Source organism: Mytilus edulis, chromosome 3 (genome assembly GCF_963676685.1).
Source record: "Mytilus edulis chromosome 3, xbMytEdul2.2, whole genome shotgun sequence".
Classification (NCBI taxonomy): domain Eukaryota; kingdom Metazoa; phylum Mollusca; class Bivalvia; order Mytilida; family Mytilidae; genus Mytilus; species Mytilus edulis.
The window spans coordinates 67,367,526-67,394,608 of NC_092346.1; the positions used below are offsets into that span (position 1 = coordinate 67,367,526).

Sequence of the window (27,083 nt, forward strand, 5' to 3'; positions counted from 1 at the left end):
CTGACTGTGGTGTGGACTTTGCTTATTGATGAAGGCCGTACTGTGACCTATTATTGTTAATTTCTGTGTCCTTTAGTCTCTTCTGGAAAGTTGTCTAATTGAAAATCATACCACATCTTCGTTTTTTTATATCAGAATTTGTAAATAGTATTAAAATAAACGTTTATGTACTGATGAGGGTTAATAAAAGAGAGGTTCTTTCAAATATTTGGGAGAGAAAAATATAAGAGTAATGGGTTTAAAACTGTTTAAATAACTTTCCTTAATATTGAAAGTCCACATTTTTTTTCGTTTATTCGATGGTCATTTTTATATCTGTATTAAATATAACCAGACGTTGTCGAAGAATTAAAGCTACGTACATGTACGACAATGAACGAATGAAATACTAATTTCCTTTCTCAATCTTATTTTTAATATTTATGGGTTCTGGTTTATATTCACAAAGCTTTTACAATTTGTTAAACTAACCATTCTATACTTAAACTTTTAACACTTCATACATCCTAATTTCAAGGTTTGTGTAAAAAAAACGATCGAGAAAAACAGTAAAACAGAAGTAAATCACTCCAAATGAACACAGAACATTCGTTTTGTAATAAGGTTTTTAGGTTCATTATTTAATTATTGTCTTATTAATTTGACGGTTTATGCATTAACTTACACGGCAATATGTCTTGTAAATGTAATACAATTTGTAGAATACAGTGGTTTCTAATCGAATGAGATTGCATTAGAATTCATCAATATCCTCAATTTCCATCGTTTCGATACGTTCTGAACGAACATACTCCGGTTAATTGTCTTTTTGCAATTGTACCTCGGAGAACGTGTCATGTGATTCGTTTCGTTTAATTACAATTAACGAAATCCACAGATAATAGAAATCGTACTTAGAATAGAACTTAATCTGTTGTCTGGCAATGGATATTTACATTGATCGTCTGCCTGTGGTCCAAATTCCCACGACGCAACTTTGAATGACACAGCTTCACTTGTAATGACGTGAATGTCATTTTCTAAAGAGACATAAAAAAAAAAACACAAACTGAGTTTTTTCATCTTTTTTATTTGAGTCGGACATTGTAGGGAGTAAAATGGTTCTTTAATGGAAAATATGATTCACTGAAAATTTATTTTTGACAACAGGTTACGATTCTACGGAAGCTATTGACATTATACTGGAAAGTCTTTTTAAAGATCAAAGTTTGACGTAACAGACTATCGGAAATCTGAAAATATGTTTTATATGTGTGCAGTTAAATAAATGCTCTGACTTTCTCTTGAAATGCTGATATTTGCAATTTATAGACATTGCCATGATGATAAAGGTTAATCGAAAGAGAATATCCGAAATACAGATGTATGTCTTTGATTGATAAGTTGAAAGAAGTATTTACATTTTTTCTGGTCAAAAATATAAATAATTGTTTTGCCAGGATCTGATTAGAGAGATATTTTAACACAAAAAGTAAACAGAGTGAGAAAGGAATTATACCTTAATGATAAAACCAAAACGGCAAATGAATAATAAAGTTGTACATGCAACATATGTTTTATCTAAATGAAATGATTGATAAACAGAAACGTTGCTATATATCTTCTATTATCTGGATCTAGGAAAGATCGATTGTTTATCATTCCCGCCAATTATCTTAAACAAAACAATGCGAACACATTTTTCATTTTTGATTCTGCACTTAAAATGTTCTACTTAACGAAAAGAGAGAACGGCTCATCAATGAATGAAGCTTAAATAACGTACTTTTGTAAATTGTTTATTGTTTCAAGAGCATCAGAAAAGTAACAAGGCTGTCATACATTCACACGGATTATGTAAACATACTTAAAGTTATTACTTTTGGATATATTTTTTATAAAAGGTACTTTTCCATTGTAAATGAATCGCTTCTTTCTTGTGATTTCGAACTATTTACATCTCGTATATTGAATGTCAACATGTACAAAGATGGGGCTAATAAAACTTGATGACATATATAGGAAAATCCCGCAGTGTTTAATGAGAGAACGACAACAGTAAACAGAAATTGATATTCCATATTGGTATTTGTGTATGCAATAATCCAGAGTCAATACTCATAAACGGATACTGGTAATCAACGCAAGTTAACTCAGTCAAAGGTAAGCAGATTCAGATTCAATAGTTTAATTTTGACGTATTTAGTAAATTATCAATCAATTTTATTAAACAAAGTATAATTAGTTAACTTTTTTTTTTGAAACTATTTATTCTAACAAAATTAGTTTAATCGAGTTTTGAAAACATGTTATATACCATGTTAGCTCGTTAGGAATATGTCTATTGAAGCTGCAGATATGTTTACACGAACTTAAAACTTTCCGCATTGCAGACATTCTGCAGTCAGTAGTATTGATAAACACTGATAAGACGATGAGAAAAAGAATTTGTAAATCAAACAATTAAATTCCACACCAAGGCTTACTATTTAGCTTCATTACCTCGCGAGGAAAGAGAGACAGATGCCACGAATAAAAACAATATTTACATATTCATTGTAACAGCAAGACAATTCATCAAGAAATAACTAGACGTGTAGTATAGCTAAGACTTGAAAACTGTTATGTTAATCCTGGGCCTTTCTTTAATGATGGTGTGGATTTGGGTTTACAGAATAGATTTTAAAGGGCAAAAAATATAAAGGATATAAAAAAAATGGATCAAATAAAATAAAGAATAGAGAAAAAAGTGAGAGAAAAAATAAAGAATAGAGAAAAAAGTGAGAGAAAAAATAAAGAATAGAGAAAATGGCTAAAAAATCAAAAATACAGAAATGGAGGAACCCTTATTCAGACCCTTCTTTTTAGTTTAACATTTTCTTTTTGTTCTTAATCAATTCAAATTTTAATAAGGGTGAAGTTTTTTTTGTGAACTTAAATTATCACTTTTCGAGTATTTTGTAGTGGTAGGTAACTGTCTCAGTGTCACATGTGCCAATCAATATATTTTTATCATTCTGGATTTCGTTTAACTTCGAAGTTATTTATATTTACTTTTTTCATTTTGTAGCATTCTATTCTTTTATTCAATAGCTACTACTTTTTCAATAGTCTGTTTGTTATAAAAGCTCTGTCTCGTCAGGAATTAAAGCAATGTTACAAGAAAATTTCACAATTTCTTTATTATTTTTTTGTTCTTGGTCTGTCCTGGTGAATTAAGAAAGAATTGTTAAAATAATCAAATATTGAATTTAGATAGTGTTCAGATATTTACCACGAGTACAAAACAAGACCAACAAACATTTACTTTGCTAATGTAGCACCGAGTTTGACGAGCCTTTCTGGGACAGGGTTCCCGGACTCTTTTCTAACAGCTATTACATTCAATCTGTTAACTTAATACAACTTCTATTGTTACATTTGGCACTTCAGTCGAAAAAAAAAACGGCAGTGAAAATTAGGGACTAAACGACTGGTTTTGATGTTGAATATCGTCTTATGCCATTAGTATAATGACCATATTAAAGTTTGAATCATTTTCAAACCAGCGTGGACAAGACCAGTTAATAACGTGCTCATGATATCAATTGACTTGGTCAGATTAGGTGAAATCAATGATCGCCTGTAACGCCCACTTGTCATATCGTACGATTTATAGAGTATAAGTGCCAATGAGACAACTCTCCGTCCAGTCTTTTTAAACTGTGCGGTCGACAAAGGTTCTAAACGCATTCATCAAATAATACGAATACCTAGCACTAAAACTAAAACTTCCTTTTTTTTCTTCTCGTTCACCTACATGTACTTTACTATTTTATTCAAAGACTGGGCCCACGGTGAGCGTAATATCACTGTTATCTATAACAGATGACAAACTAAATTATTCAGGATTATTACAATGGTCCATACTGTAATGAAAATGATGTATAATTCAAGATGGGTGAAGTGTTGCAGTGCTTCCCTTGACCTGCAACAGTTCTTCATCAGCTAAAAACGTTGTGCATCTTTAGCAAAGTCGGTCGAGTTGTAGTATACACATCTGGTACAATCCCAAGCTCACAAAGTGGTATTTTGTATGACACTCTATTGTTTTTTGTTTATCAACTGATCGAGGAAGAAGTGAACTCAAACAAACAACTGTCTGTTTGTAGCAATAACCTTCGCTCTTTTCCTACTATAAAAAAGTAACAGAGGCATCAACATTATGTCAATCTAGCAGTTGGAAGAAAAAATAAGTTGAGATAAAACATCAAAAACAAACAAACATGGATTACTAAAATAATTTTAATACATTGGTTTTGATATGAACATGGTATTTTTATGTATTTCTAACCAACAATCAGAGCCTTGAGGGTAAACATTAGACGAATTAGGCGGACCATGCCCACTTGATTGTCATTCATTCTTGATATACATAAAACCAACACCACAATGATTAAATCTAGAATGACCTAGACAATGAGAATGGAAGTTATAAATGACCTGGATTGAAATTTAAAGTCTTTTGTCTTGTTTACGTAAGGTATGAGACATAAGTCAAATAAAAAGTACATCATAAACGAAAACTTATACGCCCTCGTTTTATCATTTACAGTAAATACTCTAACATACCAACAAAGTATTCAAAGACTTCTCGTTAACAAAAAGTTTTAACATTTATCTGTAAAATATTTTTGCGATTTCAATCTTTTTCTTCTGATGAAAATAATTGCATTTGTGCAACAGAGCACATTGCTGTTTTCGGCTTTAAAATCTTTCGCTTTGGCTGATGCAAATATTACATTAAAAAGGGATAATACCGCACAGAACAAACCACGCCATCCAAGAATACCCGACTTTTCTGTGAAAAAACTATACAAATACAGACATAGACACAAATACCGATGACGAGCACTCATGTTTCAGATAAAGTTTTGTCAATTATTGAACGAATAATGCTTTCTGTAATAAAGAAGTACCTTGCTATTTGAAGATTTGAATAATGCACATTTTTACAAAGTTTCATTAAATCAGAATCTTTATACAAATCTTCAATCAATCTACATTGCTGGTATATAATTATGATAGAGTTTGCTACTTTATCATTTTTCTTTAAATGTCTCCTTCTAAAAATAGAATGAAATTCAAAACAGTGTGGTTGTGGCCATTGATTGACACATTAAATTCATCCACTGACATATATATCTTTATTCTCAATAAACCATCATTTTGACAAGGTATAGAGAAACTGACTGGGGCAATTTACGTGAACGTTTGTCTGTAACGACCACTGTTCACGACGTACCTACGATAGACATTTAAACTGTGGGGTCACCGAAGGTTTCTTAACGCCTTTAATTATAAAATAATTCGAAAAATTAATCAGGAATATCCTTTATGTTTTGATTTATATAATTGATATAAATCAAAACATCGTGTTATTTCTGATTAATTTTTCGAATTACTTTATTAAGGTGTTGAGAACCTTTGGTGACCCCATAGTTTAAGTGTCTTTAAAAAGTACATAGTGAGCAGTGGTCGTTACATACAAACGTTCACCTAAATTGTCCCAGTCAATGGATGAATTTAATATGTCAATCAATGGCCACAGCCACACTGTTTTGAATTTCATTCTAGTCGTTAATTGGTGTACACAACATGTTATCGATCTATTATTTCCTATCGAAGGTCGGTGGTTTTCTCCGGGCACTCCGGCTTCCACCACCAATAAAAACTGGCCACCACGAAATTGCCTAAAGCGATACTTAAAAGTGGCGTTAAAACATCAAAAATCAATCAATCAATCTTAATACATTGGGAAAAAACTTTAACCGATGAGTATTTCAAAGAAAATATATTAATGAGCTTTTTATAGATAGATGGTTTGAAAGGGTCCTTTTAAAATGACAATAGCTATCAAATTCATGGTCACCGCTGTGACTTAAATTCTCATATAGACAACGAACACGTGCATTGATTTTTCCTCTCAATATCTGAAGACGAACAGCCTCTCTAGCTAAGTGATTAAATTAAAGGTCTCATTGAATGAGGTCGAATTATTCACTTGCAAGTGAATAATTCATCAGCTATTCATTATCTTGTTTTAACAAAAATTAAACCAAACTGAATGGTTCCTTATTTGACTTTTATAATCGTTAAACCATTAAACAAATATCATGTTTTTATGTTTTTTTTATTTCTCGAATGTCCCTTTACAATGTATACCTTTGCATTATATATAGTCGGAACTTTATGGTGTACTTTACTTCCCTCTCTGAAGATAGATTTTTCTCAATAAATCATTTTTTTTAAACAAAAAGTAAACAAGGTACAAATGTACTTGGTAACTGTGTTAATGACCGACTGTAATACCTAATGAGACAATGTAATCAATACACAATCTATTACACAGGTACAGAATGGTATAATTACAAAGTAATGGAAAGAAATAAACACTTCTAACCAGGTAAGAAAGAATTTCAGATTTATTTTCTTTACTTTCAGGTCCGTCCATCTTAAACCAATAACATATTTCTAATTTGAAACCATCTCGAATTTAATGAATAGTACTTTTTTCGATAAAAATGTTTTTCAAGTAATGTATCTTTGATATTATGAGTTTAATTTTAGTTCCTTACTTTACATCGTTACAACCACAATAACCAATGTTGCCACTGATTTAGATGGTAATATAAAAACAAAACAGTATGTGCTATGATTTCCAATGAGACAACTCTCAACAAGAGACCGAAATGACACAGAAATTAACAGCTATGTGTCACCGTACGGCCTTCAACAATGAGCAAAGCTCATACCGTATAGTTCACTTTAACAGGCCCCGAAATATATGTATTTGTAAATATTCAGTTTCTGTTTTAAGGTTGCTGTTCTGCATTTTCATTGGTGGTCCTAGATTTTAAGTGTTTTGATTCATGATAAACTTTCAGCCTAAATCATATCCTTTTTAAAAGTTAATTCATATATGCACACGTTCTGTGTGACTGGATTAGTTTAATTTTCTCTTAATTGTTTCACCCTATCGACTTTTAATATGAAGGAAACCTTGTAGAAAATTAGCTAAGGAATGTGTATCGATATTAGGATGTTCTGTCAAGTAGGTATTACCATGAATGACCCGATCAAATGAGATTCTTCAATAAGAAATATCTGCCATAGATATGAACCTATTGTCGGAAAAACCGTATGAAATGACTTTGTTATATGTCTTATATTGCATATTGATTTTGACACATTACGTGAGTTATTAGTTTTGACAAGAGTAATATCTCGTACTTTTAAGGTGCATGCGTGTGCAATCACAATATTATAGCAAACAAATGACATGATACTCGTCCTAGTTTAACTATTCAATTTGTACCACAATAAGTTATGTTGTATGGTCTGCCTCATATCTTTGACTTACATCTAGAAATTGACAACAAAATTTTACGACAAAAGAGATGATTTCAGCTTCCCAATTGTGAACTTTCCATTTCTATGTAGCTACAAAAAATGTATATTCCAACAGCGCCTGTATACGGAGTATATATTTCCCAGTTGATATGATATTCCAGGGCTTTCGGAGCACCTGAGATCACCACCAGTTTTTGTTGGGGTTCGTGTTGATCAGTCTTTGTTTTTCATGTTGAATTTTGTGTACTATTGTTTGTCTCTTTCTTTTTTTAGCCATGACGTTGTCAGTTTGTTTTCGACTTATGAGTGGGTATTGCCCTCTGGTATCTTTCGCCTCTCTTTTACAGTCCTTATTTCTCCTTTTTCCTTATGGCATTTTTACTAAAATTCTCAAAAATGTCTTTATATGTTATTATATATCATTGCATAGCTAAATAATAGATATAAATATTTTTTGTCGATAATTTCCGTCGATAAAATTTATTTTTTTCAATTTCTTATATGTTTGAGTCAGGGGTTTACATCACTTACATCTGTCTATTAGGCATACATATAAATTTGTGCCACATTTCCATAGCATTATACCATAGATATTTTCCTCAGCTTAATTTAGATCTCTGGTTTCAGTATACTACATGAGCGCATATGCAGTATAACGAAATCAGAGATCAATATTTTGATTGGATTGTTATCTCATTTATTATAAAGGACCACCGAGAACTTGTTCAAAATGTCCACTTCAGGACTTAGGACCATAGTTTAAAAAAAGATCTGCACCATTTTGGCACTCTAAAATAGGCCTTAATCAAAGAACGTTATATTTATCTTCAAAATCGGACCAAAATTAGCCGTGAGGTATTTTGGTTTATTGAATGTTTTTAATTTACCTTAATAGTCACCGTACTAAACTTGAAACCACGGATATACGTTATAGATAATGCATATTTTAAGGTTTTTCTTGTCGTAGAACATACCTAGGGGGTGTCAGGATTGATCAAATGAAAGACCGACTTACGTAGACACATTGTAAGTAATTTATTGTACCACTTTGTTTATGGAAAAGGGGGAGGGGGTATGTTTTTTTTCTATTTGTAATGTCATTTCTATCGCGGAAAAGTGGTTATTTTTTTTTAACAATTTTAATTGAATCGAATGAAAAATTCCGAAAAGATTTTTTTTGAATAGCAATACATTTTACAGAAAATCAGGATATAATTATATACCCTCCGAATCCGACCCTTTTATGAGTTACGTTAATGTTATTCAATAGAATATAAGATTATCTTATTAGCTGATCATTTGATATACATAAATTTAAAAAAGTTAAGAACTGACACGAAGACGAATATAAATACATGTAGGTCACAGTATGATTATCTATTCAGTGTGTATCGTCCTGAACATGCATGAAATATTTGCCACTGGACGTTAAGCAAGCAACCAAAAATCAATCAACCTATTCAGTGTGACTCAATAAGATTTTCAAAATCTTACACACGAATATGTTAAATCTGGCTTTATTATATGAAAGTCTACATTAAAATTCATTTCACATATATGATAATGTTTCTTTATTGTAGCGATAAATTAACAAAACTTCACGTTATTTGTTTCCTAAATTAAAATGCCGGCAATGACGGTTTCTTTTACACCTATCATCTATTGAACTTTAAAAAAAAATAATTTCAAATCGGCATCAAAAAACTATCAGATGAATAAAATTTTGAAGCAAATTATAAATTGCATTTTTATCAAGGAAAATAATGACCTCACACAGGTCATTAGTTTATGCCTTGGAGCATATTTCATTGAAATATGATATCGTCCGGGTTGATTCTGAAAAAGAATGACCTTTCGTTCTGAAAGAAAATAACTCCATATAGGTATATAAAGTGTATTACCAACTTAACAGGTTTTTATATGTAAAAATACAAATAAAAATACCCCCTCGGTCAAACATCTGTTTAAATTGATTTAGATAGATTGGAGTTTATAAACTTATAGTCAAGTATTAACCTATTATTAGAGGGTTGTTATATAGTATGGAGAGACAATTAATGATATAAGTTATCAAGGAGAAACGAAGTGGTATTCTTAAGTAACGGATGTTCTTCAGAAACGGTAAGCTAATACTTTATCATGGAAGCTGTATTTGTTATAGGAAAGATGTTATAGATATATTTTGAAATTCCGAATTTGCAAAATAGGAAATATAACATATTCACTTATGTAACGGATGTTCTTCAGAAACGGTAAGCTAATACTATATCATTGAAGCTGTATTCCCTTATGTAACGGATGTTCTTCAGAAACGGTAAGCTAATACTATATCATTGAAGCTGTATTCTCGTGTAACGGATGTTCTTCAGAAACGGTAAGCTAATACTATATCATTGAAGCTGTATTCCCTTATGTAACGGATGTTCTTCAGAAACGGTCAGCTAATACTATATCATTGAAGCTGTATTCTCTTGTGTAACGGATGTTCTTCAGAAACGGTAAGCTAATACTATATCATTGAAGCTGTATTCCCTTGTGTAACGGATGTTCTTCAGAAACGGTAAGCTAATACTATATCATTGAAGCTGTATTCCCTTATGTAACGGATGTTCTTCAGAAACGGTAAGCTAATACTATATCATTGAAGCTGTATTCCCTTGTGTAACGGATGTTCTTCAGAAACGGTAAGCTAATACTATATCATTAAAGCTGTATTCCCTTATGTAACGGATGTTCTTCAGAAACGGTAAGCTAATACTCTATCATTAAAGCTGTATTCCCTTGTGTAACGGATGTTCTTCAGAAACGGTAAGCTAATACTATATCATTAAAGCTGTATTCCCTTATGTAACGGATATTCTTCAGAAACGGTAAGCTAATACTATATCATTGAAGCTGTATTCACTTATGTATCTTATACCTATAGAACTAAATATCAAACACACTTTTGATAGATGAACCATAAATTAATGAAATTATGCAATCTATATAGAATTTACTGTAGGCAGCATTTATTTAAGTTAAACGTGAGGTATATAATACACATCTATCTCTTTGTCTTTCTGTCTTCTTCTCTTTTAGATCTCTTTCTCTCGTTTTAGTTGTACTTTTTGGACTTTTCATCGTTTAAAAGAACATGTCGTTTTTGAAGTGCTTGTAAACCTTGTATAAAGGAATTGTGTATTTAATATTGGATTGTAAACACATTCTGATTTCACATGTGTGAATTATAAATGGGTGCATAATATACCTGTAACTTTCGCTCGGTAATATTTACCTAGCAAACAAAGTAAGTTTTCTATGTTATGATAACATTGTTAACTAAGTTGTGTGTAAACATATAATGCAGTCTATTTGAAAAAGGAAAACCACATTTTTTTTACACATTGAAATGATCCTGTAACACCCAGACATGTTGGTAATAGATAATAAAAATAAAAAACTTTTTTTGTATATTCGCTGGTGTGGTAGCAATACGATAAAAATTGGTTTTAGCCTCCAAGTGTACGACCACTCCATTTCATGGCTTTATCCTAAGGATTTTCTGACAAATCTGACGAATGGCTACGTATTTTTTTCCCACTTATCTACTCAAATCCTTAGCTTGAACGGGTTTTTTTTCTTTTATAACTTGCAAAATTAATGAACTCTCGCTTAACAGATGTGGAAAACAAGTTTTCGCTCTTAATATTACGTTCACCAAAGAACTAAGAAATGACATGGCCATTTTATTTTCATTGACATTCTATTTTTAGACTTTTCGGACATTCATAACATAATTTCGTAAAATCCGTGTTTTCTTATAATTGCAATATTTCACTTACTTGTGTGTGGTTCCAGGCCAACACATAACCCAGTCACAAAATACACCCAGTTTCTATTTGTGACACATAGATCAACGATATGACGACTTATTTTGAATTACGAGTAATGTTGGCGTTTTTCGACCACCAGAAACCTCTGCATTCCGATGCTACAATTTGTGAGTTCAACAAAGGCTTGTCATGTAATATCTAAACATGCAGCCTTTGTTACAACGTGTGACAGATCATTGACTTGTTCACTGAGTGTGTGGTTGTGTAGTGATCAAATCCTTGTCATGTAGTTCCTGTACACGCAGCCTTTGTTACAACGTGTGACAAAGCATTGACTTGTTCACTGAATGTGTGGTTGTGTAGTGATCAAACCCTTGTCATGTAGTTTCTGTACAAGCAGTCTTTGTTACAACGTATTACAGATCATTGACTTGTTCACTGATTGTGTGGTTGTGTAGTGATCAAATCCTTGTCATGTAGTTCCTGTACACGCAGCCTTTGTTACAACGTGTGACAAAGCATTGACTTGTTCACTGAATGTGTGGTTGTGTAGTGATCAAACCCTTGTCATGTAGTTTCTGTACAAGCAGTCTTTGTTACAACGTGTGACAGATCATTGACTTGTTCACTGATTGTGTGGTTGTGTAGTGATCAAACCCTTGTCATGTAGTTTCTGTACACGCAGCCTTTGTCCCAACGTGTGACAAAGCATTGACTTGTTCACTGATTGTGTGGTTGTGTAGTGATCAAACCCTTGTCATGTAGTTTCTGTACAAGCAGTATTTGTTACAACGTGTGACAGAGCATTGACTTGTTCACTGATTGTGTGGTTGTGTAGTGATCAAACCCTTGTCATGTAGTTTCTGTACACACAGCCTTTGTTACAACGTGTAACAAAGCATTGACTTGTTCACTGAATGTGTGGTTGTGTAGTGATTAAACCCTTATCTTGTAGGTTCTGTACAAGCAGTCTTTGTTACAACGTGTGACAGATCATTGACTTGTTCACTGATTGTGTGGTTGTGTAGTGATCAAATCCTTGTCATGTAGTTTCTGTACACGCAGCCTTTGTTACAATGTGTGACAAAGCATTGACTTGTTCACTGAATGTGTGGTTGTGTAGTGATCAAACCCTTGTCATGTAGTTTCTGTACAAGCAGTCTTTGTTACAACGTGTGACAGATCATTGACTTGTTCACTGATTGTGTGGTTGTGTAGTGATCAAATCCTTGTCATGTAGTTTCTGTACACACAGCCTTTGTTACAACGTGTAACAAAGCATTGACTTGTTCACTGAATGTGTGGTTGTGTAGTGATCAAACCCTTGTCATGTAGTTTCTGTACAAGCAGTCTTTGTTACAACGTGTGACAGATCATTGACTTGTTCACTGATTGTGTGGTTGTGTAGTGATCAAACCCTTGTCATGTAGTTTCTGTACACACAGCCTTTGTTACAACGTGTAACAAAGCATTGACTTGTTCACTGAATGTGTGGTTGTGTAGTGATCAAACCCTTGTCATGTAGTTTCTGTACAAGCAGTCTTTGTTACAACGTGTGACAGATCATTGACTTGTTCACTGATTGTGTGGTTGTGTAGTGATCAAACCCTTGTATGTAGTTTCTGTACACGCAGCCTTTGTTACAACGTGTGACAAAGCATTGACTTGTTCACTGAATGTGTGGTTGTGTAGTGATCAAACCCTTGTCATGTAGTTTCTGTACAAGCAGTCTTTGTTACAACGTGTGACAGATCATTGACTTGTTCACTGATTGTGTGGTTGTGTAGTGATCAAATCCTTGTCATGTACTTCCGGTACACGCAGCCTTTGTTACAACGTGTGACAAAGCATTGACTTGTTCACTGAATGTGTGGTTGTGTAGTGATCAAACCCTTGTCATGTAGTTTCTGTACAAGCAGTCTTTGTTACAACGTGTGACAGATCATTGACTTGTTCACTGATTGTGTGGTTGTGTAGTGATCAAACCCTTGTCATGTAGTTTCTGTACACGCAGCCTTTGTTACAACGTGTGACAGATCATTGACTTGTTCACTGATTGTGTGGTTGTGTAGTGATCAAATCCTTGTCATGTAGTTTCTGTACACGCAGCCTTTGTTACAACGTGTGACAAAGCATTGACTTGTTCACTGAATGTGTGGTTGTGTAGTGATCAAACCCTTGTCATGTAGTTTCTGTACAAGCAGTCTTTGTTACAACGTGTGACAGATCATTGACTTGTTCACTGATTGTGTGGTTGTGTAGTGATCAAATCCTTGTCATGTAGTTTCTGTACTCGCAGCCTTTGTTACAACGTGTGACAAAGCATTGACTTGTTCACTGAATGTGTGGTTGTGTAGTGATCAAACCCTTGTCATGTAGTTTCTGTACAAGCAGTCTTTGTTACAACGTGTGACAGATCATTGACTTGTTCACTGATTGTGTGGTTGTGTAGTGATCAAATCCTTGTCATGTAGTTTCTGTACACGCAGCCTTTGTTACAACGTGTGACAAAGCATTGACTTGTTCACTGAATGTGTGGTTGTGTAGTGATCAAACCCTTGTCATGTAGTTTCTGTACAAGCAGTCTTTGTTACAACGTGTGACAGATCATTGACTTGTTCACTGATTGTGTGGTTGTGTAGTGATCAAATCCTTGTCCTGTAGTTTCTGTACAAGCAGCCTTTGTTACAACGTGTGACAAAGCATTGACTTGTTAACTGATTGTGTGGTTGTGTTGTGATCAAAAACTTGTCATGTAGTTTCTGTACAAGCAGCCTTTGTTACAACGTGTGACAAAGCATTGACTTGTTCACTGATTGTTTGGTTGTGTTGTGATCAAACCCTTTCATGTAGTTTCTGTACAAGCAGCCTTAGTTTGTTACAACGTGTGACAGAGTATTGACTTGTTCACTGATGATGTGTCCGGGTTATGTTGTGATTGTTGTAGACTGCCTTGTTTGTTTGCCTGTTCGTTAAAAAGGAATCGGTTGTTGGAGCTAATCGTACGTTGTCTATAATTGTACAGTATAAACATTTTATAAAACCCTGTTATCCCTTTTTTATAATTGGGAAATTATTTTGGCATTTTTGTTTTCAAGTTAGAAAGATGAAAAGTCAGCTGTCAGTTAGTTACACATGCAGGTGACCTAAGAAACACAGCAGCGCTAAACCTTTTCATATTTGCTCACCTTCATTTGTTTGTCACTCTACCACGGCTTTTACATAATTGTTGATAAAAAAATGTGGGATGTTTTTTTTTTAATTTGGCTGAAAATACAAGACCCGATGTTGCAAATCTCGTGCTAGGAAGATCTAGGAAAAGTAAATCAGATTTTTAATGATAAATAATGGGCATAAAAATCAACACTGAACTCAACTAATCTAGAACTGTAAATACTTCCTGCTTAGTATAACAAACACAATCGACTTTTCTTATCTGAAACTTCAGTTTCTAACAGAGATTTGTTCCATTATGAGATAAATCAACATTTTTAGTAACTTCTGATGCCGCTTTATTATCCTCACTGTCAGAATATACTTGTTTTAGCATAACATACAACCTACCTTGTTCATTTTAACTTAATAAAAGCTGTTAACTATGGTTTTTAATCAAGATAAAATTACAGCTATGGGTTTAATACAATGATGAACATTTATGTCAATAGACAACATGTTTAAAATGATGTTGATTTTTGTTAATTGATATTCAATATTTACATTAAGTCAATTATCCCTATTATTATCTCCCCTGATAAACGAGAACATTTACAGCAAAAATTGAAATACCATACTGTGACAACTTTTATGTTGAACAAAAACAAAATAGGATTATATCTGTAGTGCTATTCGGCATATCGGCCATTGTAAGTTATCTTTTAATTTTATTTCACGATACGGATAGGATGAATGAAAAAATGGGAAAAAATGAAAATGAAAGACGTTGCAGATTCTTTTTGTACTTTATACATGTAGTATACTTTTTTTAATTTTAATTTTTGTATGTTTATAATAGGATTTTACTTCATTGGACATTTTACACTGTCTATGACGCTGCCATGTCCAAATATGAAATACATTATTTCTCTATTGTTATGCCCGACTGGAGGCATTATGTTTTTCTGTCTGTTCGTCCGTCCGTCCATCTATCCCGCTTCATGGTAAATTTTTTGGTCAAGATAGTTTGTGATGAAGTTGAAGTCCAAACAACTTGAAACTTAGTACAAATGTTTCCTTTGAAATGATTTTTCTAATTTTAATGCCAAATTAGAGTTTTGAATCATATTTCACGGTCCACTAAAAAGTAAATAAAACTAATAAAAACAACCGAACTCCTTGGAAAGTTCTGAACGGAAAGGCCCTACGCAAATGGCAAAATCGAAAGCTCAAACACATCAAACTAATGGATTACAACTGTCAAATTACTGACTTGGTACAGGAATTTTCTTATGTAGAAAATGGTGGACTAATGCTGGTTTTATAGATAGCAAAACCTATCACTTGTATAACATTCGCAAACAAATCCATTATATTAACAACGATATGTGAAAGAAACAAAACAGACATGATAGGTAAAAATATAAAAATAAAATAGAGACAGTACTTTTTATCAATTGAACAAAAATAAAACTGGATATCTATTTTATCATATCTACACAGACACATGTCTCTGATAATATTAGTTACATAGTGTGCTAGTGACCTAATACGGTATATGTGGGGTCAGTAAATTTCATATGGGGTGAGAGTGTAACGAATTTATCTTACCGACTATCTTAACGTGTGAAATGTTTGACTAGTGACCTTTCAAAATGAGCAAGTCTTCAATATACTGTTAGCATTAAGAAACTACTTCCATTGATCCTACAAAACAGATACCAACAATAACAACTTGTTAGGTTTAAATGTGTTTTATGAATTTATTTCAATCTTAATCATCACTTTCTTCGTCTGTTGAAACCTTTACGATTTTTTCTCAGTACCGTTTTGTTTTTATAAAGGGACGTAACCCCACTACTAACCGTATATGAAATAAGCCCCGCCTCCTTACTACCTTATAAGGACTATAAAGGCACGTAACACCACTACTAACCGTGTATGAGATAAGCCCCGCCTCCCTACTAACCTAATATCAAATAAACACGGTCTCCACGAGGGCGCTTTTAACCAATCACATTCCTAGAAATGTATAGAAGGTAAGATAAAAAAATATATATACCTTAAAGCATATTTTAGGGGCCAGCTGAAGGACACCTACGGGTGCGGGAATTCTCGCTACATTGAAGGCCCATTGGTTGCCTTCGGCTGTTGTTTGCTCTATGGTCGGGTGGTTGTCGCTTTGACATATTCACCATTTCCTTTCTCAATTTTATGCTTTAATACAAAGGTTCTTATAGGGTCTTTTTTCCAGAGAGAAGTCTCAGGCACTTGTCTCTGATTTGTTTTTGCATGTTTTTCTCCAGTTATTATTGTTTAAAAAACAAATTATTTGCATTTTGCAATACTCAGACGATGTCATTGTCATGAATAAAAAACGCCCATATTGTATGACATCTCCTCGATAACACAGATGTTGTTATAAGGCACAATTTGATAAGAAGTATATAGTAAGTGCTCTCAGCTATGTTATTTGTGAGGCATGAAAGGACATCATTTAGTTTTGTTCAATTTTCCTTTTCTGTACAAAAGACTGGTAGGGGATATATGCTGTTTCGAAATTTCGTATTTCCATTATGACATTTCTTATTATTTTTCAATTTGCATAGTTTTCTCAGAGAAAATAGTTTATATTTATTATTTATTTGTATTTTAAAGTAACCTTAACTGCCAATTTCTTAAAACTTCCTGGGAGTTTTTAACCACAAGAGGGCATACTTCATCTCTTATAAATGTCATAACATTTTTTAAATCTAATATATCATGTTTTGGAATGAGTATACATGTGTTTAATGACATTTTAACTCCATTACAAGCGTGTTTAACGGATTTGAAGAGTTAGGTCAACACCTCTCTTTAGGGTGAATTCTATCATAAATCGGGAAAGATGGCAGCTTTGATTTATCATCACGAATTTCGTAATATCAATCAGATCAACACAAGTTTAGGCTTTTTACGCAGGCGCAAAACCCATCAACAACCAAATGTATAGGTGTTCGATGTCATTACAAAAAAAATGACTATGTTTATGCTCCATTCGCGGTGGACGGGGCATTGGTTTTGACCCTTGTCTGGAGCTGGTGTACATCCTCTGTGATCTTATGTGCGTCCCAAAACTACTTCCCGTTATCTGACGATAGTTTGCCTCAACTGATTTTTATGTTCGAAATAAGATATAAAAAAAAATGTGGTGCCTACCTAACAGGCTACGCGAGGTATTCAGTGTGCACCACATTTTTGATGTTAATTTTCATAGACAGCAAAAAAAAAATAGCACAGTCAAGTCTTAATGAACATAAGAAGTCAAATTGATAGACTAATATGATAATTATTCACTATTTATCTAGTAAAAGATTACATGTAAGTTTTACAAATGTTATTTGTGTTACAGTATTCCAACAAAATGAACTAGAGGCTCTAAAGAGCCTGTGTCGCTCACCTTGGTCTATGTAAATACTAAACAAAGGACACAGATGGATTCAAGAAAAAATTGTGGTTTGGTGATGGTGATGTGTTTGCAGATCTTACTTTACTGAACATTCTTGCTGCTTACAATTATCTCTATCTATAATGAACTTGACCCAATAGTTACAGTGGAAAATGCTAGTAAAATTTTACAAATTTTGTGAAAATTGTTAAAAAAAATGACTATATAAAGGGCAATAACTCCTTAGGGGTCAATTGACCATTTTGGTCATGTTGACTTCTTTTTAGGTCTTACTTTGCTGTACATTATTGCTGTTTACAGTTTATCTCTATCTATAATAATATTCAAGATAATAACCAAAAACAGCAAAATTTCCTTAAAATTACCAATTCAGGGGCAGCAACCCAACAACAGGTTGTCTGATTCATTTGAAAATTTCAGGGCAGATAGATGTTGACCCGTTTAAATTTTTTACCCCCATGTCAGATTTGCTCTAAATGCTTTGGTTTTTGAGTTATAAGCCAAAAACTGCATTTTACCCCTATGTTCTATTTTTAGGCGTGGCGGCCATCTTGGTTAGTTGGCCGGTCACCGGACACATTTTTTAAACTAGATACCCCAATGATGATTGTGGCCAAGTCTGGATTAATTTGGCCCAGTAGTTTCAGAGAAGAAGATTTTTGTAAAAGATTACTAAGATTTACGAAAAATGGTTAAAAATTGACTATAAAGGGCAATAACTCCTAAAGGGGTCAACTGACCATTTCGGTCATGTTGACTTATTTGTAAATCTGACTTTGCTGAACATTATTGCTGTTTACAGTTTATCTCTATCTATAATAATATTCAAGATAATAAACAAAAACAGTAAAATTTCCTTAAAATTACCAATTCAGGGGCAGCAACCCAACAACAAGTTGTCTGATTCATTTGAAAATTTCAGGGCAGATAGATGTTGACCCGATAAAATTTTTTACCCATGTCAGATTTGCTCTAAATGCTTTGGTTTTGAGTTATAAGCCAAAAACTGCATTTTACCCCTATGTTCTATTTTTAGGCGTGGCGGCCATCTTGGTTAGTTGGCCAGGTCACCGGACACATTTTTTAAACTAGATACCCCAATGATGATTGTGGTCAAGTCTGGATTAATTTGGCCCAATAGTTTCAGAGAAGAAGATTTTTGTAAAAGATTACTAAGATTTACGAAAAATGGTTAAAAATTGACTATAAAGGGCAATAACTCCTAAAGGGGTCAACTGACCATTTCGGTCATGTTGACTTATTTGTAAATCTTACTTTGCTGAACATTATTGCTGTTTACAGTTTATCTCTATCTATAATAATATTCAAGATAATAAACAAAAACAGTAAAATTTCCTTAAAATTACCAATTCAGGGGCAGCAACCCAACAACAGGTTGTCCGATTCATCTGAAAATTTCAGGGCAGATAGATTTTGACCTGATGAACAATTTTACCCACGTCAGATTTGCTCTAAATGCTTTGGTTTTTGAGTTATAAGCCAAAAACTGCATTTTACCCCATGTTCTATTTTTAGCCATGGCGGCCATCTTGGTTGGTTGACCGGGTCACCGGACACATTTTTTAAACTAGATACCCAAATGATGATTGTGGCCAAGTTTGGTTAAATTTGGCCTAGTAGTTTCAGAGGAGAAGATTTTTCTAAAAGATGACTAAGATTTACGAAAAATGGTTAAAAATTGACTATAAAGGGCAATAACTCCTAAAGGGGTCAATTGACCATTTCGGTCATGTTGACTTATTTGTAAATCTTACTTTGCTGAACATTATTGCTGTTTACAGTTTATCTCTATCTATAATAATATTCAAGATAATAACCAAAAACAGTAAAATTTCCTTAAAATTACCAATTCAGGGGCAGCAACCCAACAACGGGTTGTCCGATTCATCTGAAAATTTCAGGGCAGATAGATCTTGACCTGATGAACAATTTTACCCCATGTCAGATTTGCTCTAAATGCTTTGGTTTTTGAGTTATAAGCCAAAAACTGCATTTTACCCCTATGTTCTATTTTTAGCCATGGCGGCCATCTTGGTTGGTTGACCGGGTCACCAGACACATTTTTTAAACTAGATACCCCAATGATGATTGTGGCCAAGTTTGGTTAAATTTGGCCCAGTAGTTTCAGAGGAGAAGATTTTTGTAAAAGTTAACGACGCCAGACGACGGACGACAGACGACGGACGACGGACGCCGGACGCCAAGTGCTGAGAAAAGCTCACTTGGCCCTTTGGGCCAGGTGAGCTAATAAAAGGAAATTGTGAGTAAGACAATATAAAAAATATGCGGGTTTTTTGGGGGGTTTTTTGTTGTTTTTTTGGGGGGGTGTGGGGGGGGTGAACAGGGTTGAAAAAACGGGACCCTTCTACAATGGGCCTTTTCTAATGGTATAAAAAGACTAACTATTATAAAATAGTTTCTTTAAGTCAAAATTCGATATCTTGGCATGTTATTTGCACCTTTTATCCAAATGTATGTTTGATATTATTTGCAGCATTTCTTTCAATATAATGAAATTCGAAGCAGCTGTCATACAAGGAGGGGTTTAGCTAGCCATAAAACCAGGTTTAACCCATCATTATCTACATAATGAAATGAATGTTTTAAGTTAGTAATATGACAGTTGTTTTCCATTCGGTTCATGTGTTTGAGATTTTCATTTTTTCAATTTATAAAGGACGTTCCTTTTTGAATTTTTCTTGGAGTTCGGTATTTTTTGTTATTTTACTTTTGACCCCCGCGTAGCATTCCTTTTCAAAAAATCTTTACAGTTATTAAAAAATTAGCAAACCAGTGACGGAACTTTTAAAATTGCAAAAAGAGTGTTCCAGCTTTCTCGAATAAAATTATCGGAAAAGCTTTACCCTTTACCATGGAGATAACGCAATGACTCAGATCGGAAATAGGAGCATAGTGCACATATTCTTGACATGATTATAGTTCGTGAAGTCGTTTCGTCCTTATTGCTTGATAATAAAACTAAAACGTTAACCATCAAATAAAAGGTACTTTAATAAAGACACATTGCATTAGCATAATTCTGTTATGTTTCTAATATTGTGACATTACCACTTGGTTCATTTTACTTGCCACCAATATCTCGACTAGTGCCAATGGGGACCGCTAATTCATCGTTGACACCTTGGTTTTGGTGACTTTCTTCGTGCTCAATCAGTTTTCATCTTATAGTTCTTTTGTTTGTGAGTTGCAATGTCGTTTTGGTTTTTTGTTGCACTTCAGTGTTTCTGTTGTTTTGTTGTTTTCCTCTTATAGTTGATGTGTTTACCTCAGTTTAAGTTTGTTACTCGGATTTCTTTTCCCTCAATCGATTTTATGACTTACGTACAGCGGTTTACTACTGTTGCCTTTATTTGGCTATCATAGTAACATCTTGCGTTCTAAGGTTGTTTGGTTGTGTGTGTTGTTTTTCTTTGGTCATGGTGTTGCTTGTTTTTGTTGCGTATGGTTGAGGATTATCTCCATGCTATTTTCACATTAGTGCACTCGAATCAAAGCAGGAGTCTAAATTCAAACGCGATGTTAAAGTCATAAAGAGTCTTGAAAAAACAAAAAATAATTGTTTAAATTGTTTCGAAAAATTATTCATTTGATAAAAATCAAATTAACAGGGAAGTTATGAATTTGTGACACAATTGACCTAAATTTATGACAATGTTAACCGAATGAATTAAAACTTATCAAAATGCATATTTGAACGAGGCGGTAATGATATAAATTGCAATTGGGATCTTGACAATTCCCATGAGAAGAATTCATTGACTATACGGAATAACTTCATACGAATTATAATTCAAAGGCGCGGAAACAATTATACACTTAATTTTATTTGTCTATATATTTATACAAATCTACACAATACAAAGTTACGGAAATCATTATGAATTTTGTAAAATATATATTTCCGGACATGAAATGTCTCCGTATTTTCTTTGTACATTGTAAGTGGAAAGTACTCAATAACATTTCGGTAAGTTATTTATGCAGAACTAAAAAGAAGATAAAACCATCATTATGTGATATAAAGGTTTTGTTTTGATTATGTGACTTTTATTCTGTGATAAACATCTACTTTGATTAAAATAGAAAAATGTTATGGAAAGTAAGATAAGGTATGTTTAGCATAAATGACACTACAAGTGGACGTTTTGGTCCTCTTGTATCACTAGTCAAGTATTCAGTACGGGAACATGACATATTTTTTATGAAATCTTATAAGTTTTAGTGCTGATACTTAGATATTTACAACCAGGCAAATAAAGATAGTTTTTCAACAAATTTTGACGTTACATACTTTTCAATTTTATAATTGATTAGTCCTTCATCCTGTTTTGGATCTTACTTTACTAATGGGTTGTCTGCATACGAAACTAGCGTCTAGCTTACTCAAACGTTAAACTAACGAAAACGTCCTGTTTACTAACATATTTCGATATGATGATGTATAATACGCGATATATCAGAAAACTGGACCTTATGATCTATTAATTGGAAACATAACTTCACACTATATAGAATCAATTTCATAACAGCGTGGACAACCGCAATACATATGTTGGTGAACATTCTGAATCATTTACCCTTAACTTTGTTTGCGCAAAGCATAATTTTTTAGGTATAATTATCAAAATTATTGAAATGTTCTTCTAGAGAGGGTGCAAAGTAGATATATCTTGTCAAGCAAAACGTGGCGTGAAATATTTGTGGAAAAATTAGCGAGAAATTACAGTTTCGAGCTAATACCGCATAATATCACCCCTGTCAATCTTCAATCACCATAATTAACAAGAAATCTGTGAGCTTCTTTTCATTGACTCAATAATAGCTCACCTTATCAATAAAACACAAATTTATAGTTTTGCCAGCAATTTTTAATTGTCTTTTAATAAAAAAAAAATTATTATTATTATTTTTTTTCGGAGGTCGTGCCAAAAATTTTATATACATTTTTTTTTTAACGCAAACCACTTAAATCAGAATGAGATCATTACGAAGATATGTTTATTTTCATGGGATCATATGTAATACGGAAGTACACGTTGGGGCCTTCACCGTTTATGCATGCTTCGGCATACATTACAGGTTGCAAATGAGAAACAAATATTGATAGAGATATCAAATAATGATACAAATTAATAAACTAACCTTTCGCTTGAACCAGTATTTCTATCTTTCATTATAAAGAATCTAACCTGGACGATTTTCTTGGCCGTGCAATGATAAAATAACCAATTCAACCGTGGGTAGGGCACTTTTACCTACTTCGTGGGAAAGTGAGGTAGGGATGTTTTTGAACTTCGAGTATCAAAGAAATTGTTTATAAAATCCGCAACTACACTGTCATAGGGCAATTGTTTTACTTTAACTGCTAAAAGCCTATGATATTTGTCATCAAACGCAGTACCAAGTTTCACACCTTCCTTTGAAGTATATAATATTCATAGAACTTATAAATAAACCGTAGGTCAGTTTGCACGTTATCACGTTGATTCTGTTAAACTTACTGTTTTATATACTTCTTTGAATGCTAAAACAGATGCAATGCGACGACATTAATTTTCGTCGTCTGTTCACATACTTTAATAAGCTGAGGACAACACATGCTTTGCGAATTTTAGGGGGGCATAAATCCGCCCCTGAAACCTTTATATGCCAAGCACATACTTTGTCTTTCGAATTATGTCCGAGTTTCAGCGTGTATTTTTAATGCAAAGTTTACCTAAGAATATTTGGACATTTGGTTAGGCATCTTTTATTGGGATGGTGCGTAATGCATTTATCCATTGAGAAACTACTGTTACCTCTAATTTGACTCAAACTTTTGGAATATTTTGTTTTCAATGCTCACCAAATTTATATTTTATTCGGTCTTCCAATAACTTTTGTTCTAGAACCACTGATGAGTCTAATGTTTACAAAACGCATGTTTATAAGCCGGTTATCTTTGATGAGTTGTTATCTTTAATTTCCATTTAATTTTACATTATATTACCATATCAACGATGAATCATGTCAGCATTATAGTTGTTTCAAATATAAAAGTTTTGGTCAATTTATTTAACATCTGGCGTACAAAATTATAAGCCTGGTATCTTAAGAGTTTATATCGAATGATACGACTATAGGGGTACTACCATATAAGTTTCATTGTCTTGCTTACTTCGAACTATGACGATGGTAGATGAGATTAGGTTGATTTTGTATTATGGCGACAGTAGTAAACCGATTTTAAAAGTTCCTTTGTCGATTAGCAAGAGACAAAAAAAGGTAACCAACAAACGCCCAGGGAATAAGTGGAGTGCGTTGACAGAATAAATATGAAATGTATCCTTGATTAGTATATATAATTTGATATGAAATCATTTTTATCAACTGATAAACATGTAATTTAATTTATCTCATATAAAATTTACATCATCATTTTTTTGGTGTAAATGCAACATGATTAATTCATCTATATAGAAATAAAATCATAAAGGAATTTGACTTAATTATGTAATCAGCGTAAATGCAGATTATCTAATTATAATTAATGATATCATAATAGATTCATTACTATATATGTATTTGTGTATTTGTATCTGTCATATAGGTGTCACATATTTTGACGTATAAGTTACATTCATACTGAAGTGATATTAAGACAAATAAGACAACGGAAGACAAGGTATTTATTGTGTCACTGTGTGTTACAAACCTAGATTAAACATAATTTAACTTTATTTTTGGGGGTAATTAAAAATTAAGTGTAGGAAGGATAACACAAATTTGCCGACCTGACCTGTATATGTTGCAGGGATTTCATAAAATTTGGGGGAGTTTGTTTATTACCTAAAAGATTCTGTAAAATAACTAGCACCTTGAGATAGTTTGTAAAATCACTAAAACTGTACACAATTACCCTGCACCCACAGTAAGAACATACCTATTTTACATCTTCCCAACCACAACTACATTGTACATGCTTTAATTAACCTTGTTCAGCACAAATGATTGAAAGTTGTATCTGCTTGACTGAACAAATCAACCGACCACAATGGTGTATTGTCCTACATACATGCCATTAAAAAAAAACTTTTTATTACTTTTTATCTAGAAAACTATATCACTGCCCGTTTGCCCAGTCTTGTTAGCGCTCTCACATATACAATTCTTGTTATAATGTTTTAAACTTATATCTTAAGTTCATATCACCAAGGTCTCGGACGAATTCGAAAATAAGTACTGATGAATTACTTATTGAAGAGTTATGCCCCTTGGAATCCTTTATTATATTGAATATTTCATCGTTAGCGATTTCATGTCTTCAGTTTTTGATAGATTTTTATCATACTTATATCATAGGTTCGTTATATCAGCGATGTCTTCGACAAACATGAAAATCAGTGCCGACCAATTATTTTTAAAAGAGTAATGCCCTTTAGAAATATTAATTATGGTTACAAGAGCGCAATTATTCGTAATGCATTTTCCATAGGGTACCACTAGTGTTCCGTATTTTTTTTTTGAAGACTACACAAACTAGGGAAAAACGGATGACAGTTCCTGTTACAAGAAATGCCAGTGTTGCATTACAACTAAAAAAAAATATAGGGTCATGCGGCTCAAATTGACTTAAAATGCAGTCTACTTTTTTCGCTTAATGAAAAAGGCATATTTTTAATTGCTCCGACGTGCAGAAATTGAAAATATTTTCTATACTTCGTAAAATGTGAATATGATTTTCGCCAATTTTAAAAGATAATTGGATAAGCTTTCGATTAAATGTAATTCCAATCCTGTATCAACCAATCAGAAGCCGTATAGGATTCTATTCTGAGTACCAAAACTTGCCGGTAAAATGTAAACAAATAATTGCGCTCTTGTAACCTTATATGGGCATTTAGAAATATAAATAATGTGGGCATTAGCATCGTAAGCGCTCGCAAGTGTACAAATTTTGCCATATTTTTATTAAATTCATATCAAAGGTTTATATCACCTATGTCACGCACAATTTCGAAAATAATTGCCGATCAAGTATGTTCAATGAGTTATGCCTTTTGAAATATTGAATATGTAAGAAATTGCTCTCATGTCTTCAACTCACTCAGATAATTTTGAAAAAACAGGAAAGAAATGTTTTTTTTTGTTATTGACCACGGACAGATAAACTATGTGCAATGCAATTTTATTTTTTTATTTTAGCGTCACTGATAAGTCATTTATAGACGAAATGTGCGTCTGGCGCAAATACAAAATTATAATCCTGGTATCTATGATGAGTTTATTGACATTTAAACTTTGTTCTTTTTACTAATATTGAAATTGAAAATGAAATTTTGGTATTACTTGGTGATCTTGTTAGCTTCCATGCTATTGTTTGAAATAGCTTTTTTTAAATACAGTATCTAAGAGATGACTTTAGCGAAATTAATAGGTCACAGGAAAAGATTTTCGTCTCTATCTTTATGAAACGAATATTTTTAAAATGAATGGCAGCTTGTATTTAAGTTAATGTCCAAACTAAATAATTTCTTTGTTTTCCATCCTGGAAAAAAATGCCTCCAACAGAAACCATTATGACAACTATGCTGCTTTTACGTGTGATATCTATAGATACTTTATGAAAGATAGAGATAAGACTAATATTGAGGTAATCTCTGGCTTATCTAACTGATTGCATGATAGGTACCATATGCTGAAAGCAAAAACATGTTTGTATGTCCACCGTTATACAGGAATAACTAAAACTATCAAAGTAAGTCTTGATTACTTAAATCAGTTAAACACGAGAAAATTGATGCACATAAAAGAATTGATATTTTTTTTTTGCTTTTTAAATGAAATCAGAATCTCTAAAAAAAAATGTAATCCTCCTGAGAATAAAAAGGTTAGATATAAAAGGCGAATAGGTGGATGTTTATACAGTTGACTTACAATATGAGGTTCAATATTCACATGATAAATTTTCTATCGTAGATCTCATTGTAAAAATATTATGTATATATTAGTGTTAGACAAAATTGTTGCCGTTCAACTTTAACTTTTATTTATCTATATTGTCTGTTATATTCAATGACAAATTATAAGTGGATTTGACATATCGTTTCTGCATGTCTGTTGGCTGTCAATCTAACAGTCTATCTGTCGTTAATTATTTTAAACGCAAAAACTGCAAATGTATGATCGGATCTCAATTAAATGTATGTTTTATTCCAAATCAAGTTTGTGTGTGTTTGAAGGTTTTTGTTAACGTAACTGACATTACTCAATCT

The 27,083-nt window shown here is 32.9% G+C and overlaps 1 protein-coding gene across 11 annotated transcripts in view; it reads left to right on the plus strand.

Annotated features, from left to right (window-relative positions):
* The first annotated feature begins 864 nt into the window (after window positions 1-864).
* Window positions 865-27,083, plus strand: part of LOC139517219 (ectonucleoside triphosphate diphosphohydrolase 1-like) — a 41,047-nt gene continuing 14,828 nt past the window's right edge. The window contains exons 1-2 of one of the 11 annotated variants that reach the window (XM_071307989.1): window positions 865-2,142; window positions 6,371-6,424. Coding sequence is in view for 2 of the 11 variants with exons in the window: in XM_071307980.1 (XP_071164081.1) it covers window positions 26,504-26,566 (63 nt within the window). In the remaining 9 variants the exon portion in view is untranslated. The other 10 variants (XM_071307986.1, XM_071307983.1, XM_071307982.1 and 7 more) reach the window with 10 other exon arrangements.